This window comes from Microcaecilia unicolor, chromosome 12, assembly GCF_901765095.1.
Source record: "Microcaecilia unicolor chromosome 12, aMicUni1.1, whole genome shotgun sequence".
Lineage (NCBI taxonomy): Eukaryota > Metazoa > Chordata > Amphibia > Gymnophiona > Siphonopidae > Microcaecilia > Microcaecilia unicolor.
The window spans coordinates 48722283-48741403 of record NC_044042.1 but is presented as its reverse complement, the minus strand read 5'-3'; the positions used below and the strand labels follow the sequence as shown (position 1 = coordinate 48741403).

Genomic DNA, 19121 nt, shown 5'->3' with positions numbered 1-19121 from the left:
GTGTTGCTGCTCATAGGGGTGTAGTGGGAGGGGAGGGAGGGAAGAAAGAGACAGAGGGAGAATGGAAAGAAGAGAAATAATGGACCTGGGGGAAGAGGAGAGTGAGAGAAGAAAGAGAAAGGGAGAGATGTTGGATCTGGGGAGTGGAGGAAGGGAGATTTTCAGTCCTTTAGGGATGGGATGGGATTTGATATACCACTTTTCTGTGGTTACAACCAAAGCTGTTTACATATTGTATATAGGTACTTATTTTGTACCTTGGGCAATGGAGGATTAAAATAATAAATAAAATACTTTAACTGTGCTATTAATCATGATTAAAACTTTTATTTGAAATGCAGCCCTAATATATAGATATAGATAAATAAATAGATATATATTCTCCACCCACCCCACCCCCCATGCTAGGGACATGTTTCCTTCTTGTACATTCCAGCAATGTCTGGTGTATGTCAGAAGTTGGTTCATGTTTTCAAGGGCTGACACAGGAGAAAACTCATTCTAGAGCTTCTTGGCCTCTTTCCTGAGTAACAGAATGTCTTGGTGATAGATGGACAGATTTCACATTAAAGAATTAGGACCTAAAACAGTTTAGGGGTTTTGTTTGTGGATGGGGACTAGAATCTCTGAGGGATTAAACTGCTTTTGACACTGGAAGGTTTGAGAGCTGTCTCTGGTGCTGAAAATACATGCTGCTTTGGAATCCGAAGCTTTCTTGGGTTGCAAAATTTGTCTATATTTCCCAAAGTAATAGATTTGCTGGTAAAGAGGAAAAGTATAGAACAGTAATAATAACAGAAAAATAATACTACAGAGAGGACAGCTTCAGAATTTTGGAGATGTTTGGTATAGTCTTTGGTCAGGTTGCGCTGGTGGCTGATTCTCTCGATATATAATTTTCTCCATGTCTGTTATTGTGCTGTTAGTCACACTCCAAAAAAAAAAAACATATTTGTGCTGATTTCAGGAACTTACTGATCTGATTTTTATTTCTTTAGAGTCTACTCCAATGTTCTATTTTTTTCCAACAGGATGTGTGCAAGTGAGTGGTAGGGACAGAGGGTCCTCCTATTTCCCCCCACCTTATCGTCTGTCTGTGTGTGTTACTCAAGGGGAGGTACTCTGTTAGCATGTATTTTGTGTTTAGGGATGATCATCAGCAATCCAGCTTGTTTTGCTTTGCAATCTGCATTTTCCCATTAGTGATGTACTATCTAGAGCCTACTGTAATATTAGCATTGCTGTCTTTTCATAGGCTTACGGCATGGCAGTTACTATAAGTGAGAGAAAGACAGAAGCTTGCTTCAGGGCACTCAGGGAGTGATGAAAATGCAATTAAAACATCTGTCTCAAAGTCATTTCATCCAGCATCCTACTGCCCCGTCAACACCTTCTATATTCACAGTGTGCATGTCTACATGCACATACACATATCTACTAGCTTGGGAGATCTCCAAGGAGTGAACCTTTACAGTGTCCTGCTTTGTGCTCTTTTTCACAACAGCTCCCGATGGACCTCCCATGGAAGTAACATTGCTGCCAATGACATCACAGAGTATACAGGTCACATGGAAGGTAAAGAAGAGTGCAACTGTTTTTTTTTCATCAGTGCAAGATGTTGTCTCCTGGTTTGTGAGATTCATGGGAACATGTAAGGTGTAATACTCAGTGGGCTTCTATCTGGGTAGTTATCTGGATAAGTTATTGGATAACTTTAACTAGATATTCAGTGGACTTAGGGCCTCTTTTACCAAGCTACGGCAAAAGGGGGCCTGCGCTGGCATTGGCTCATGTTTTTCATGTGCACCGAGGCCTCCTTTTACCGCAGTTGGTAAAAGGGAAGTCTCACTTTCCTACAGGAAATTACCAATACCCTAAGACCGAAATCATGTAATCGGGGCTTAATGTGTAAACAAAGGAAATCAACTGTGGAATTGGGGGAGGAAAAGGCAAACCAGAGAAAAAAGCAACAAGAGTTGGGTTGGATTAGGGAGTAGATTCTGCTCAACTCCATGCTTCCCCCACCCCTCTTCCCTCAGACTGCCTGGAAGGGAGGGGCTTGGGCAAATCAATCCTGATGCAGTTCACAATTTCACATGCCAGAACATTCCTGACCACCCCTTCCTCCTCCCCCTAAAAAAGCAAACCCTGCATTCAAGGCTGATGCAAGGATATTTGGTACCCTAGGCAAACCATCAACCTTATGGTGTTCCCTCAAATTTTCAGGCCCTATCATCCCCCCCCCCCCCCCCCCCAAGATTTTGGCAATTAAATTAATCATCCCACATGAAGCAATTTCCAAGTCATTTACCCAGTATAAGGCTATTTGGAAATTGCTTATCCTTTTTTTTATATAAAAAATAGGCTACAAATGGTACCTTTTTGCCCTCTCAATCCAGGTTACCAGTTATAAAATGACCTTCATAGCATTGATACCCATCACTATGCTGTTATAATAAGGCCATGCCTCTGAAACATCCCATGGCTGCGAAAAGTCGGATGATAGTATCTAAGAAAAAATTTGGTCTATTTTGGACAACTACCTCCAAACTATTCAGGCCACACCTTAAACCAGTACAAAGGACTTATTTGTTAAACACCTGGATGCTTTCCCCTCCTTTTTTCTCTTCTTTCCTTACTCTTTTTTTTTCCTTTCCCACCTGTTGTGTTTCTTGCTTCCTATGTTTTTCCATCATTGTTTTCCTGTTATTTGTATTCTTGGAAATTAATAAAATATTTGGAGGATGAAACATCCCAAGAAGTCTCAAGATAACAGATAAATTGTCTGGCCACCAATTTGACTGAACAAATATTTTTTTGGGTTGTTTTGTTTACCACCTTAGGGCTTTTATTTTTCCTAGGCATTGTACTATTAACCATGTTAGACGGATAGATAAATAAACTGGGTTTAGGTCTAAGATTTGTCCAAGTAACTAGCTAATTTACAAAAATACCTAGATGCATCTTTTGAACACTGACCTCTTAGAAATCTGCATTACGCTCCATGGAGTCCTTCTGGAACTCCCAGATATATACGTTACGTACAAATCCAGCAAGAATTCCTAGAAACTTAAGGGGTCCTTTTATTAAGGTACACCAAAAATGGCCTGCGCTGGTGTAGACGTGTGTATTGGACGCTTGCAGGTCCATTTTTCAGCACGCATGCAAAAAAGGCCTATTTCGGGGGGGTCGAAAATGGACGTGCGGCAAAATGAAAATTGTCGTTTGTCCATTTTGGGCCTGAGACCTTACCACCACCCACTGAAGTAGCGGTAATGTCTCATACGTTAACTGGATGGTAATTGTCAGCGTGCGTACAATGGCGATTAGCGCCCGGTTAGCTCCACGTTCAGGAAAATAAAAAATATTTTTTGGCACGCTTAGTGGATGCGCATCAAAAGTGAAATTACTGCCCTGGCCATGCGGTAGCCAGGTGGTAGTTCAAAATTGACCTGCGTAGGAACCTACGCAGCTTAGTAAAAGGGCTCTTATGTTACATACAGTGCAGAAAGTGTCATTGGGCTTGACTTTCAAATGACCCAGCCAGCATCTGTAGATAATCACTGGTATGTAGCTTTATTCTTATATTCTGTGACAGTGGCGTGTCTATGGGGGGCCAAGGGGGCCTGGGCCCCCAAATTGGCTCTGGGCCCTCGATTTGGCTGGTGGGGGTCCCCGACCCCCAACCCCTGCCAGCTAAAGTGTTTATCTGTCTCGCACTTTCTTCCTCTCCTGGTTCCAGTCACGCCATGCAGGCTCTCATTTTAATGAAACTGAGCATGCTCACCCATGCTGAGTTTCATTAAAACAAGCATGCAGTGCATGGCGTGCTGAAAACAGGAGAGGAAGAAAGTGTGAGACCAGCATGGGACAGATAAACACTTCAGCTGGTGGAGGTTTGGGACCCCCACCAGCAAAGGTACCTTGCGGCGGTGGCGGAGGGGGTTGGAAGCGTTGGAGAGGGAGGGGGCGGCAGCTGGGGGAGGCGGGCTAAAATGTGCCCCCTTTGGGCTCTGGCCCCCCCTCCTGCCGAGGTCTGGCCACGCCCCTGTTCTGTGGTGCTATCCATTTTACTAGTGCCACTAAATATACTTCTGATGGGAACCCATATGGCATTTATTCATTTAAAGTTAGGTTTCATTTTAAATGCATAACTTACCTATTTAGCAGTCAAATATCAATATTAATCATAAGTTCTGGGTCTGCCATTCCCCCACCCCAATACTGGCCCCTTTTTCTATGGATAAAATTTAGCTTTTAACAAGTTAAATGGCCCAGTTTGATCCACAGAGGTTGCAAATAGATGGATAGATGACTTATGTGTTCATTACCTGCCAGCAAATGCATAACTCACTTTGTGGCCCTTTTACAAAGGCACGGTAGGCTCTAAGCATGTGCAATGTGCGCCAAAATGAGACTACTGTCTGTCTGGTGTCCCCTGGTGGTAATTTCGTATTTGACACACACCCATAACACTGGGACGAATTATTTTTTTATTTCCTACCACACGTGGAGTTTCCAACATTAATCGGCAGTTAGCGCAAGCCAACCAGTCACTGCCCGTGTAGCATGTGAGCCCTTACTGCTAGATCAATAGGTGGTGGTAAGGTCTCAGGCCAAAAATGGACACATGTTGGTTTCAATTTTAGTGCACGTCCATTTTCCGGCCCCTTAAAAAAAGGCCCTTTTTCCTAGACACAGTAAAAAAAACTGGCCTAGCGTGTGCCCAAAAGATGCACTTGCACTACCACGGGCCACTATTTACCACGGATTAGTAAAGGGACCCCTTTGGATATTAGGTGCATTGAGCACATGTGAAACCCTCAGGCCAAGGTAGTGATGAGGGCTAGATAGGGCCATCAGTTGGTGAACCGCTAGGGACCTCATTGGGGTGGGGGAGAGGAGTAGAAGTTCAAGGATTTCACTGATGCTCCGGAGGTGCTCTGAAGGGGCTCCAAAGGGATAGGACATGCCCCTTTGATCATGCCCTGCAATCACATGCCATACAACTTACTGCTTTTTAGCTCTAATGGGGGCCTGATATCTGTGGGTTTGCCCCGATCCATGCCAGATGAGAAAACATCATCAGTCTCCACAACTAGCAGTCTGGTGAATCACAGCTCTCATGATGTTCTCACACAACTTGCTGCACTTTAACCCCAATGGAAGCCTAATGTCTCTGGGTTTGCCCCCAATCTTAGAAGACGTCAGAACCCTGTTGGGGGTTGCCAGCAGTCCTCCAGCAGCTCTGCAGAATCTCTCAGTGTTCAAACACTTCTCGTTAACCCTGGTGAGAGCCTGATGATTTTTTTAATATAAATGCTACTGCCTACCTACTCTCCAATCCCATATCAAGCACTCTTTAGTAAGTGAAATGTGGGAAATCTGACTGATCTTTTGGCAGCTGTCATTCTTGAATGTTCAAACCAGCCTCTGCCTCTGTGTTTATGGGATCGTCATTGTGTAGGATATCAACAGCAGAGAGACAGTTCAAATCCTGGATAAACTAAGGCCACAGAGCTAAAAAAAAAAAATGCTAAAGTGGAAATCGATACATTTTAGAATCTAATTTATTTCTCAGCAACCAAGTAATATAAACCCATAGTAAAAAGGAGATAGATTAGCAAGTCTGACCTTTAAAATGAATCAACAAGTTAGATATGCCTCTCTTACACATGTATATGTGTAAGAGAGGCGCATATTGGTAAAGAGCTGGCAATTCATTTTGTATGGTGAACACAGATTAATGAAAAATAAGGTTCTTTGGGACATAAGTCACTTTAGTCACTTCATTTTCAGACTGCTTGGCTGAGATTAATCACTCTGACTTTAGAACGTAAATTTACAATCAGGACTATTGATTTCCTGATGCTTTGGAGAAATATTATGGTGAATGATTGTAGCCTCATCTTGTGCATTAGAAGCATCACAGGTGGGAGAGTGGCAGCCCTCAGGCCAGGTACCAGTCAGCAGGTCAAGCAGTGGGCACTGCAATTCTATGCAGGTAATGAACACTGCACTTCAATGCACTTTTGCACTAGCTATATAGCCTTATGGTTATACCGTGCAGGTTTTAAAGGGATTTTTGTTGGGTAACTAAGGTCGATAGTTGCTAATCAGTGGTAAAATATCACTTCCTTACTGTCTGTACCAGACCAGTCCAGAACCAATGATTATGTCTGCCAACCAGCAGATGGGAGATTGAACCAATCAAATTTTAGCTCTGCCCTACTTAGAGTACTGTGCAGGCTTAGTCCATTAGTATTTCTCTGTCTCTAGCAGATGGTTGACAGTCATACTGTGCAGGTGTTCTAGACTTTTTTGGACTGTTTTACTCCTGGCCCAGCTGGGTTGCCATTTGAGTGGGAAAACCTGGTTGAGGAGTTCAGGGCATTTCCACAAGTGAAAGGATGCCCAGAGGATTCAAGGTTTTTTTGTCTTTTCTCTTCAAACATCATGTCTGTCACTTGTTGCATTCCCCCCCCCCCCCCCCCCCCCTTCCTCTTGGAACCTTATTTACAAAAAATAAAAAAAATCTCCTGGGAGCAGAAGTAGCAGCACACTGAGGGGGTTCTGGCTGGGGGCATCTTTCACTGTGGGGATAATCTGTTTATTATGGTTACCAGCCAGGACCAGGAGCTGTTCCTCAGGTGGCAGGTAACTTATGCTGACAAGAGTCATTGGCTTGTACAGCCCTAACTCAACATGGAAGCTTTATTTGGTGGAACACTGCAGCAGGTGCAGCTGTGCTTGAGGTGCCATAGAGTCACCTTTTGCATGAAAAGATGCTCCTGCTGTGACAGCCAGTGATGCACATTGGAGCAATTCTACTCATGCCACATTGCATGAACAGCTCAGTCTGATGACAAAGTTACATCAGCAGGGAATGGTCTTTCATTTTTGGAAATTACAGCTACAGGCACCATTTCTTCTCACAGTCAAGTTCCTTTGCATGAAAGTGCAGTAACAGTAGCCATCTGGCTGCAGCTGCTTCTCATCTAAACTGGGCCAAGGCTCTGGCAAATGTGGAGAAGAGCATAGGAGCCGACTTTGTGGGTGCTTGAGCACCCCAATATTGAGAAAATTCCTTGTGCGTGTCCAGGGAAGGGTTATTTCCACTGGGCTTAGCACCCACCCCCACTAATTTTGAAAAGTTGGCTCCTATGGGGAAGAGGTTTCACTCAGCCTATCCAGGGCACTGGAGAGTCCCTCAGAGATCTTGTGTGGGAAACTTGGATCCCTGGAGAAGGACCCATTTTCTCCTGATTTTTTTTTAAATATTAGTACATCTTAATATGTTACCAAGCTACAGCAAAAGGGAGCCTGTGCTGGTGTGTGTTTTTCATGTGCGCCGAGGCCCCCTTTTACCCGGGTAAAAGGGAAGTCTTTCCTGCAGGAAATGGCTGTGCCACAAGTAAAGCAAGTAAAGCACTTGCCGCACGGCCATTTCAGGGAGGAGTCCTTACCGCCACCTATTGAGGTGACGGGAGTGTTGGACACTAAAGGGTTAATCCCAATGTGGGACTTAAACACAATCAGGCTTATTTTTTAAACAGAAGGTTGCCCATCTTTCGACACAAATCGCAAGATGGGCGTCCTTCTCTCAGGGTCGCCCAAATCGACATAATCGAAAGCCGATTTTGGGCGTCCTCAACTGCTTTCCATCGCAGGGACAACCAAATTTCACAAGGGTGTGTTGGAGGTGTAGCGAAGGCGGGACTGGGGCGTGCCTAACACATGGGTATCCTCAACCGATAATGGAAAAAAGAAGGGTGTCCCTGATGAACACTTGGACGACTTTACCTGGTCCTTTTTTTCTTATGACCAAGCCACAAAAATGTGCCCTGAATGACCAGATGACCTCCCCTTACTCTCCCAGTGGTCACTAACCCCCCTCCCACCCTCAAAAGAAATGTTAAAAATATTTTTTCCAGCCTCTATGCCAGCCTCAAATATCATACCCAGCTCCATGACAGCAGTATGCAGGTCCCTGGAACAGTTTTAGTGGGTGCAGTGCACTTCAGGCAGGCGGAACCAGGCCCACCCCCCTACCTGTTACACTTGTGGTGGTAAATGTGAGTCCTCCAAAACCCACCACAAACCCACTGTACCCACATGTAGGTGCCCCCCTTCACCCATAAGGGCTATGGTAGTGGTGTATAGTTGTGGGGAGTGGGTTTTGGGGGGCTCAGCACACAAGGTAAGGGAGCTATGCACCTGGGAGCAATTTCTGAAGTCCACTGCAGTGCCCCTTAGGGTGCCCGGTTGGTGTCTTGGCATGTGAGGGGGACCAGTGCACTACAAATGCTGGCTCCTCCCATGATCAAAGGGCTTGGATTTGGTTGTTTCTGAGATGGGCGTCCTCTGTTTCCATTAACGCCGAAAATCGGGGACAACCATCTCTAAGGACGACCATCTCTAAGGTCGACCTAAATTTCATGATTTGGGCGTCCCTGACCATAATATCGAAACGAAAGATGGATGCCCATCTTCCCTTCACCGGGACGTCCTGCGAGGGGAAGTTATCAAGCCACATCAGAGCTTTAAGTCACGTTATAAGACCCTTCATGCAACTTAAAGGGCCCTAACACAGCCCATCTTAAGTCGCCACACGTTACTTAGTAATGAGATGCAAAACATGCATTCAAGGCCATAAAATCACTGAGGTAATTTCACCAGCTGGGAGCATCAGGCCACAGTGGCCTAATACACACAGGTTGGCAAAGCAGGGTCCCACACCTACCCCCAATCCCTCCAAGATGCAAGCATCTACCCCCACCCCTCACACATGTGAAAGACCCCTAAAGGAGTTAATTGTGAAGTCTTTGGTGGCCCAGGGGGTCCTCGGGCAGGAGTGATGCCCAGGCTGCCCCTAGTGGTAGGCTTGTGCAATTACCTCTAGGGGGTCATGTTTCTTTATACAGATTAGTTTAAGACACATTGGGATAATTTATCCAACCTCTCCCAATTTATCCTGACGTGACTTAAATTAACCTGACATGACTTAAATCATGTCAAGTTAATTGAAGTCATGTGGGGGGATAAATTAAGTTAGGACAAATTAAGTCATGTCGAGTTAATTTAAGTCATGTCAGAATAAATTAGGTCAAGTTGACATCAGGTATCCTGATGTGACTTAAATTAACCCTCTATGACTTAAATTATCCCAACAAAAAACAGAAGAGTCCCCCTAACAACAACTACAGTAGCACAAACAAAAAGAAGAGGCTAGATCAATGCAGTTCCAACATGCATAGTTTATTAACAAAAAAACCCAGCTTTGTATAGCTGCAAAATTGACTCAACACAGACCTGCATTTCAGTGCCACATGTGCCTGCCTCAAGAGTCAATCAATATTGTCTGTAAAGTAACAAAACATATACAAACAAATAAAACATACATACATACGTACACACAAAAACTAACAAATGAAAGACTGTTATATCCATAACCATAAACAATAAGAACAGGTATTAAAACATACATTAATTTATAAAGATAAGCTGATGTAGTTAATAAAAGACTAATAAAAATATTGATAAAGAACTAATAAAATAAAATACAATACTAATAAAACAGATCTCCAAAGTAATAGCTTAACATAACACCATATATATCCAAATCTTTCACGGTTTTAAATAAAACCAACCCCCCCCCCCCCCCCCCTGTTTACTGCGGTGCATTGCTGCGCGGCTTAATAAACAGTGGGGCATATCTATCACAATTTTAGGGGTAAATATTATTTTTTATTTCAAACAGCAAGAAAAAAACATTGTGAAATGCATAAGAATCTTTCACAATTTTAAATAAAATGCACAGAATTACATACCAATCAAAGTTGATGAATCTTAGTAGATAGATCACAAACATCCCCAAAAAATTTTCGTTAAAACATCTATTATAGAAATATGAATAATTGACGTTGGGTGGTGAAAACATGGTAGAGCCTAAAAGGGACTAAGCTAATAAAGAACGCAGCAAAATAATGTGTTCAGAAAAAAACATAGCAAAATACATAAAAACAAAATGACACAGACATCCGAAAGAGTGATGTATATATTTAAACAAAGAAATACCCTTCTAGGGAGAGATAAATGGAGACAGTAACAAAAAAGAATCAATCCCTTGAAAAAATGTCAATATCGCTTAATACAAAGCCTGGTACCTGTCTCACCGGATGCTAAACTGTGTTATATTAAAAATATAGAGAGAGAATCAGGAAGAGAAAAGGAGAATTCAGTATGTTTAAAAGCATCAATAATAATATAGATGCTCTAAGACTGATAAGCATGATTGATAATTTACAGAAAAAATGCAGTGCAAGTGAAAAGGCATTGGGGCCCTTTTTGCTAAGCTGCGTAGGCCCAACGTGCGTCAATTTTGAGTTACCGCCCGGCTACCGCATGGCCCGTGTGATGATTTCATTTTTGATGCGCATCCGTTACACACTCTGGAAAATTATTTTTATTTTCTGGCTTGTGGCAAAAACCAGGCGGTAATCATCATTCTACACGCGTAGACGATTACTGCACAGTTACCGTGTGAGACCTTACCACTAGATCAATGGCTGGCGATAAGGTCTCAAACCCAAAATGGATGCGCGGCAATTTTCATTTTGTCGCATGTCCATTTTCTGCAAAAATTTTTAAAAAGCATTTTTTACAGGTGCACTGAAAAATGATTGTGCGCACACCCAAAACGCGTCTACACTACCGCAGGCCATTTTTCAGCACGCCTTAGTAAAAGGGGCCCCCTTGTGAGCAGTGTCTCTGCAAAATAAAAGGCAGTTACTCTATCAAATATAAATAAGTGAATAAGAACAAGATAAACCTGTTGCTATGAGGCAAGTAAGATGTGCGCGGTGAAAAAATGTGGAATAAAAATGTGGGATAGAAAATACATGACAAGATAGTGTATTAATGATTGCAAAAAGCTAACAAATTGATGATAATAAGTGGTGGCGCTAATAAAACATCTGTGAATATAAAAACTGATATCATTTATAAAATGCAGGTTGTAGGAATTCTTAACAAACTAGCATGTTGATAGTTACAAAAAGCTAACCAAGTCACAAGGTATATTTAATAAAATAGTGATAACAATGAACACCCGTGGATGTAAAAATGATATCATAAATAGAAGACAACTGGCAATGATAATTACAATATTAACACAAACCAGAACTGATAATTACAATATTTATTTATTGATTGATTGATTTGTTACATTTGTATCCCACATTTTCCCACATATTTGCAGGCTCAATGTGGCTTACATAATACAGTAAAGGCATTCGCCAAGTCCGGTAGGGGATAAGTACAAAATATGTTATAGTGGGATGGGGAAGATAAGATATTAATGCTTGATGTGAATAATCCAAACATAAAACAATAATTGTGATAGTATAAGTAATGTAAAGTTTCAATACTACTGTGGTGGGAAACTTACCAAGATGCAATTAAGGAAAGTCAACAGCTCCACAGAGTGTAGATTAGCAAGTCTCGGTGGACAAGCAGTGAAAGTGAATGTGCCAAACCTATGGCAATATATACCAATAAAAAAAAAGGCAAAATGCCTACACAGTGAAAATGGTGCAAAAAAAAAAAAAAAGAACCAATCAAAAAACAGAAACTGAATCCCATGCTAATAATAATCAAGCTTCGTTTGTAGAAAGGCAAGCCTCATGATGAAAATTCTGGGTCCAAGCCTACGTTTGAAAAAAATGGAACACAAGAATGTGTATTAATAACATACAGTGTGAAATAAAAAAAAATTTAATGAAAGCAACCACTATTTAAAAGTGATACATTAAAACTGAATGTATATCAACACAATGCTAATTGTGTGATGTGAACCCAGTGAAATGTTAGCCCCTGATAAAACTACCAAAATTCAAAACCACTTCTCACACAATTGAAAAAGATATGAAATGTGCATGATTAAATAGCAGTGGTAAATTGAAGTAATAAAATTAAAATTTTAAAACAGAAATACAAATGGTTAAAAACCAGAGTAAAAAATGAATGGTATCAAAATAAAAAAAATTAAAATGAACAAAAAAAAAACAATAAACAAACCTATTGAAAATTTAAAAAAATAAAACTGTACACCTAATAGACCAAAAATTGCATCATGAACAATAAATACAAATTTAAACAGTGCTATTAATATTAGTGATCACAAAAAGAGCCTATAATCATTATCCATGTTCAAACTATATGGTGACCCAGAATTTACTATATAAATCCATTTGTTGTTGTTCTTTAAGTAAAACAGAATCACAGTCTCCCCCTCTCCACCTTGGTTGAATGATCTTAAGCACAAAGAACTTGAGGTCACTAATGGAATGTTCATACTCATTCCAATGTGGAACAAAGGTGCAGATCCTACATTTCTTTTTTTTTTTTAATTACTAGTAAAAAAGGCCCGTTTCTGACACAAATGAAACGGGCGCTAGCAAGGTTTTCCTCGGAGTGTGTATGTTTGAGAGAGAGTGTGTGTGAGAGATGGAGTGTGTGTGTCAGAGAGAGAGAATGAGAGAGAGACAGAGACAGCGTGTGTGTGTGTTTGTGTGAGAGAGTGTGTGAGAGACAGAGTGTCTGTGTGTGTGAGACTGTGTGCGTGTGACAGAGAGATAGTGTGATAGACAGGGAGTGTGTCAGAGAGAGTGTATGTGAGAGACAGTGAGTGAGTGTGAGCCCCCACCCCCACCTCACTGGTCTCAGGACCCCCCCCCCTCCCCCCCCCCCCCCCCCCCCCCCCCCGGTGCATCAAACCCCCTCGCCACCCGCAGCTGCCAGTGGTAACACTGTCCGGCCGCTGCTGTTTCTCCTGTTGAGCAGCAGCGGCCGCTACAAAAAGAAAAAAAGCGATAAATGTTTTTAAACCCATCCCAAATCATTCGCAAATGCCCGAGTCTTAAAACGCAGTCTCTGCAGCCGCTCCTCCTCTCGCCTGTCACGTCGCTGAGCTCCTCCGGGGTCTTACTCCAGTGGCAGTGATGTGGAGGCCAGAGGAGGAGCGGCTGCAGAGACTGCGTTTTAAGACTCGGGCATTTGCGAATGATTTGGGCTGGGTTTAAAAACATTTATTGCTTTTTTTTCTTTTTGTAGCGGCCGCTGCTGCTCAACAGGAGAAGCAGCAGTGGCCGGACAGCGGTGTGGCAGCTGCGGGTGGCGAGGGAGTTGATGTGCTTTGGAGGAGAAGGGGGTGTTTGATGTGCCGGGGGGGCTTGGGTGATGCGCCGAGGGGGGGGGGTTCTGTGGTGCTGCGCTTGTAGTTTTTTGATGCGCCACTCCCTGCCACTTGCTCCGAAGTGGCAGGGAGCAGCGCACTGACAGCTGATTCCCTGCCTGGGAATCAGCTGTGAGTGACGTCATCCTGGCTACGGAGCCCAGCTCAGCAACTCCAGGATCCACGGACACAGGCAGTCCCACATTAGAACATTGGTGGTGAGAATTATTATATAGGATTTTTATTGAATTTTTCAAATATAAAACATTTTCAAAACAAAATAAATACATAAGTACATTTTACAGTTACTAAAGCTGAGATTTACACACATCACCATATGACTAAGTAATAGGAGACAGAAAAAGATCTAAAGTCTAAGGTTTTCCATTTCTTAAGTCTAGCTGAAATACCCACTAATGGTTACTGGTTTGACAGTGATCACAGCGGCTTTCTACTGAGGCAGTATTTTTAGTGACCATCTGATGTTTTTACTCAAATAACACAGCGTTTCGACAGCCAGGATATTGACTTCTTCTCTTATATGGTTTTGTTATCAACAATATAAGAGATCTATTTGACCCCTGAAGCAGGCATTTGGTGCCAAAACACGGCTGTGTCAGTTCACTTTTATGTTTGTTTGAATTAAAGATTGTTTGACATCCTCCTCGAGTCCTCCTCACTTTGTTGTCAATTTAAGTTAGACATGACTTAAACTAATCTGACGTAATTTAAATTGTCATGTCAACATAATTTGTCAAGCTGAGATAATTTATCCTACTTTGTCTTAATTTATTGCAGCGTGATTTGAATGAAGTCCATGACTTGACCTAATTTACCCAATGTGACAATTTATCCTGATTTGACTTAATTTAAGTCACATCAGGATACTATATCCCAACTTCACTTAATTTATCCTTTCTTGACTTAATTTTTCCAAACTTGCCTAGTCAGGTTGGGATCGTTTAAGTCACGTCATGTTAATAATGTATACCAACTTCAATTAATTTATCTCTTTACTTAAATTAAACCAATATGACTTAATTTATCATGTACTTAATCTATCCCAGTTTGACTTAAATTTACCCGATGTGACTTAATTTAAGTCACATCAGGATAATTTAAATCATGTCAAGTCTTTTCCTAGTGATCAAGAAGTTCAAGCTATAATATCTGTTGAGTGGGAGGCTCTGGAAGCTGGCCATAGGGTTGGAAGTGCTATGGACAAGCTCTATCCCCTTATTCAGAAATTTAAAAGGAGAAATTGAAGCAGCCCAAAGTGGATGCCTTGATGATGGCAGTTACAAAGAAGAATACTATTCCAGTCAAAGAGGATACCACCTTTGAAAATTATTTAGGATAGAAAACTGTGTTGAAGGGGGTCACTCACTAAAACTTCCAATTTGTGTCAATTCCCTAAATAAGAATTTAAACTTGTGTGTGTCCTGGGAAAGAAGTCACAATTTGAACTTCTCAAGAAGGCACCCTGAAGAATTTGGCATTGAAGGCAGTGTTTTTGGAATTTCATGCAGTCACTCACTCTAGATCTCATTTGCAGAGGCATAGCATGGTTCTCTCTATACTTTTGCTAAGCATTATCACTTGGATGTGAGTTCTAGACAGAAAGCGGTCTTTGGGGCTGCTATAATTAGAGTAGGGGTTTGCAAATCCTGCCCACATTCAAAGGAACTTTTGAAACATCCCATTGGTTCTGGAATGATCTGGTAGAGATGATTAGGAAAGTGGAATTTGGTGTTATGTGCTAATCTCCTTTCCTTGAGTCCTATCAGACCAGTCTTGGTCCCCCCCCCCCCCCCCCCTCCACAATATGTGCTGCTCTTACTGTTGGTTCCAGTTAGAGAGCTCAATTGTCAAACTGAGTTCCTTTTTTGAGGGCAATCAATAGTATTTTTTTGTTCAACACTGCTTTGATATCTCCGTAATAATAGGCTGAGCCTCTGTGGTGCCTTATGTAGGGCAGAACTCAAATTTGATTGGCTCTGTCTCCATCTGCTGGATGGCAGATATTGTCCATTGGTTCTACACTGGTCTGGTAGGACTAAAGGAAAGGAAATTTCCAGGTAAGGCCAATTTTCACCATTTTATTGCACTGTTATTTACCAAGTAAGTTACTAATCTGCAGTACTTCAAGATAGTAACTTGAACAGTAAATATAAATTGTGTTGTTACACATAGGAATATCCTACATTCCTGGACACGGAAAGGTAAAAAAACCAGGCCCTGTCAGTCCCACTGTCTTTAAAATGGGCCAATATGAGATGAGGCCTCACACCCCTGACACTCGTAATACCTTCTCCCAGCCTTGGCATCAGAGTATCCAAGCCCTCCACATCCCAATGCCTTGCCTCCCCTCCCATCCCCAACCTGGCACCTATGAAGGGTTTCCGTGATGTATAGTGGCCAGACAGCTTCAAAATGGTATTGGTTGATCCCTAGTGGTAGTTTTCACAGTATTACTGCTAAGGGTCAGACTGCAAATAAGGGTTCCCAGTACTGATGATGCTCCTGGGAGGAAATATAATGTCAGCCCAACTGTGTTATTCAATTTGCATGATAATGAGGTACTTTGCATGTTTTTGCATCTCATTATTTAGCTCGTGTTACACTGTAAAAACGTGCTAAGTACAAATAATATTTTAGTGCTAATTATCATGTAGACCCTAAGGACAAATAATACAAAATTTCCCATTTAACGTGCATTATTTGACCAAAATTGTATTATTCCTTTAATTCGTGTTAGTAACTACCTCTCTAAGGGCCCCTTTTACAAAGCAGCAGTAAGCCCAATTTGGGCTGGATGGCAGATATTGTCCATTGGTTCTACACTGGTCTGGTAGGACTAAAGGAAAGGAAATTTCCAGGTAAGGCCCAATTTGGGCTTACTGCTTGATAAAAAGAAAGTACCACCGGGCTACTGCAGCAGCCCGGAAGTAGTTCCCATCCCCCAGCCCGCCATCATATCCAGAGCTACAAAAATATTTTTATTTTTGTAGAGCCGGTGTGTACCTGGTGGTAATCAGACAGTGCTATGCGCTGCCCGGTTACTGTCAGGTTAGCACCCTTACCGCCACCTCAGTGGATGGCAGTAAGGGTTCTCACCCGAAATGGCCACACGGCAAGTGCTTCGCTTGCCGCACGGTCATTTTCTGAAAAAAATTAAGACCCTACCTTTTACTTGCTGTGGTAAAAGAGGGCCTCGGCGTGCGTCAAAAACACGTGCCAACACCAGTGTAGGCCTCCTTTTGCCACAGCTTGGTAAAAGGGGTCCTAATCCAAGGAGTTCAGGACGAGGTCAAATAGAATGAGGAGAAGGGTCTTGAAATCTAAGGCAATTTATTGAAACTTTCTAGATAGAGTGAAGGCAGTTATTGAGATAGTTATTGGTAGTATAATTGTGTCCTTCTGTAATTTTAGTGATATCAGTTAGCAGTTAGCACTGTTAGTAGTAGTGACCAACAGTCGGTGACATATGTAGCTGTTAGTGATCACTAGTGGACATGTGGTTTTAGGAAGGGGGTTCGAGGATTTCATTTCTCAGTTAGGGCCCCTTTTACAAAGCGGTGGTAAGCCCATTGTAGGCTTACCGCTCACTAAACAGGAAGTACCGCCAGACTACCGCAGCAGCCTGGCAGTACTTCCCATCCCCCAGCGCAGTGTCAATATATTTATTTTTGTAGCACCGGGGTGTACCCGGCAGTAATCGGGCAGTGCCGCACGCTGCCAGGTTAACGCGGGAGCCCTTACTGCCACCTCAGTGGGTGGCAGTAATGGCTCCTCCCCGAACTGGCCACTCAGCAAGTGCTTTACTTGCCACATGGCCATTTCCTGCAGAAAAGGAAGACTACCCTTTTAACAGCTGTGGTAAAAGGGGGGCCTCGGCGTGCATCAAAAACATGGACTGACGCCAGCACAGGCCCCCTTTTACTGCAGCTTGAAAAATTAGCTTGCAGACCAAGTTCCATGCAGGGGATGACATTTATCCCCATAGCCAAGAACCCAGGTTCTGATACTTACTTCATCCCTCACCATGTAACTATCACAATTTGTCTGCCTTCTGCTTGCCCAAGCTAGAACGTAAACTTGGAAGTTTGTGATTTATCACACATTTTAATCAGAATGGCAGGTCTAAAGTAAAATATGTAGAGTATTTGGATAGTGGTTGAAAATCACTGCTGTCTAGATAATGATTAGCTATTGATAGTGATTATATGTTTAGTGGTATTGAATATAAATAATTATTTGTAGATACCATGGCTGGCATTAAAAAAAATACACTGACCGCAGTTACTGTACATTGACCCCTAAGAAAATACAATTCTTTTTTTTTGTGTGGATGTTCTCCCTGCTCACAGAGACTGAGGGGCCCTTTTACTAAGCTGCATAAGTGTCTACGTGCACCCAATGTGCGCCAAAATGGAGTTACCGCCCGACTACCATGTGGCTCTTGCGGTAATTTCATTTTTGGCATGCGACCGATACGCGTGTCTGAAAAATATTTTTTATTTTCGGGCACACATAGCAGACATAAGCCAAGTGGCATTTGGTGCACGTAGGTGATTACTACCTGGATTCTTTACCGCTAGGTCAATGGCTGGCGGTAAGGTCTCAGACCCAAAATGGATGTATGGCAATTTTCATTTTACCGCACGTCCATTTTCGGCAAAAAGAAAAAAAGGCATTTTTTATAGTTGCGCTAAAAAATAATTCTGCGCGCTCCCAAAACACGCATCTACACTACCGCAGGCCATTTTCAGCACACCTTAATAAAAGTACCCCTGAGTAACGTACGGCCTTTACTCTTGGAGAGGAATACGCTTCAAAGGCTGGGCTGTCCAATATCATCCACGAATGCATATCCAAGGACAGCACCATCTCCTGATACCACCTGCTGTCAGATCAGGACAAAACACATCTTGAGATTTCTAAGCCACTTTCATAAAGCCAATCCTCTCCTCTGCCAATGCCAAAACATCACTATGAAAAATGGGTCAGCAGTTCATAGTGATATTTTGGCATTGGCAAAGAAGAGAAGTTATCATATAAACATGGGGAAATTTTGGGAAATTCCTGCTCTGCTCCTTGTGTGTGTTTGTCCTCATGGATCACATTTTGGGGGTAGTTTGTAAGGGACTTGTGCATGTAGAACAGCTAAATGCCGTCAAGTGGGCTCTTGTAAGATTGCCTTGGGGTACTTCTAGAAAGTGTCATGTTATGTCATTTGCCATGTATATGAGTATGCTTGTTTTATTTGGGAGATTTTTGCCTTTTTTTGTATGGGAGCAATGTTATTAAGAGTGTGTTCTTCTCTGATAAGATGTGCATGCACAATAATTTGTCTATGTGTGCACTAGCAGGAAGCAGTGTGTACTCTTTTGAAAGAACTCAGCCTCTTTGCAAATACTGTGCACTCGTTCGAAAGAATATGCACTTTCTAAGAAGTGTTTGCACTCTTTCCGAAAAGCATGCACTATTAACAATACATGGAAAAAGGCACAATTTTGTCTGTTTTCCTGTCATTTTCATTTGACATTTCCCACATCACTTCAAACAAATACACATCCTAATAGGTAGTGAGCACAGAGACATATGTAGCACCTACATTTCATGATATAGGCGTAAGTATTTCAGGGGTTAGAGAGCAAGCATAGCAGGGGTTGGATTGGCATGTATGCACATATTTTATATAACAAAAGAGAGGGAAAGAAGTACAAACTAAAGTCCAAACAAAAAAAACAGCACCACGGGCCTTTAAAAATGGAACACAGTTCTTTAATGAATGAGCCTTGACAAAAAAGACCCGACACGGGCCGTGTTTCGGTGGATACAGAAAGTGAAAGTGCCTTGGTGCTTTGTAGCTTTTACTATATGA

At 42.2% G+C, this 19121-nt stretch overlaps 1 protein-coding gene across 1 annotated transcript in view; it reads left to right on the top strand.

Annotated features, from left to right (window-relative positions):
- DSCAML1 (DS cell adhesion molecule like 1) overlaps window positions 1–19121 on the top strand; it is a 465245-nt gene that overhangs the window by 381319 nt on the left and 64805 nt on the right. The window contains 1 exon segment of the mRNA XM_030221589.1: window positions 1505–1575. Coding sequence (XP_030077449.1) covers window positions 1505–1575 — 71 coding nt within the window.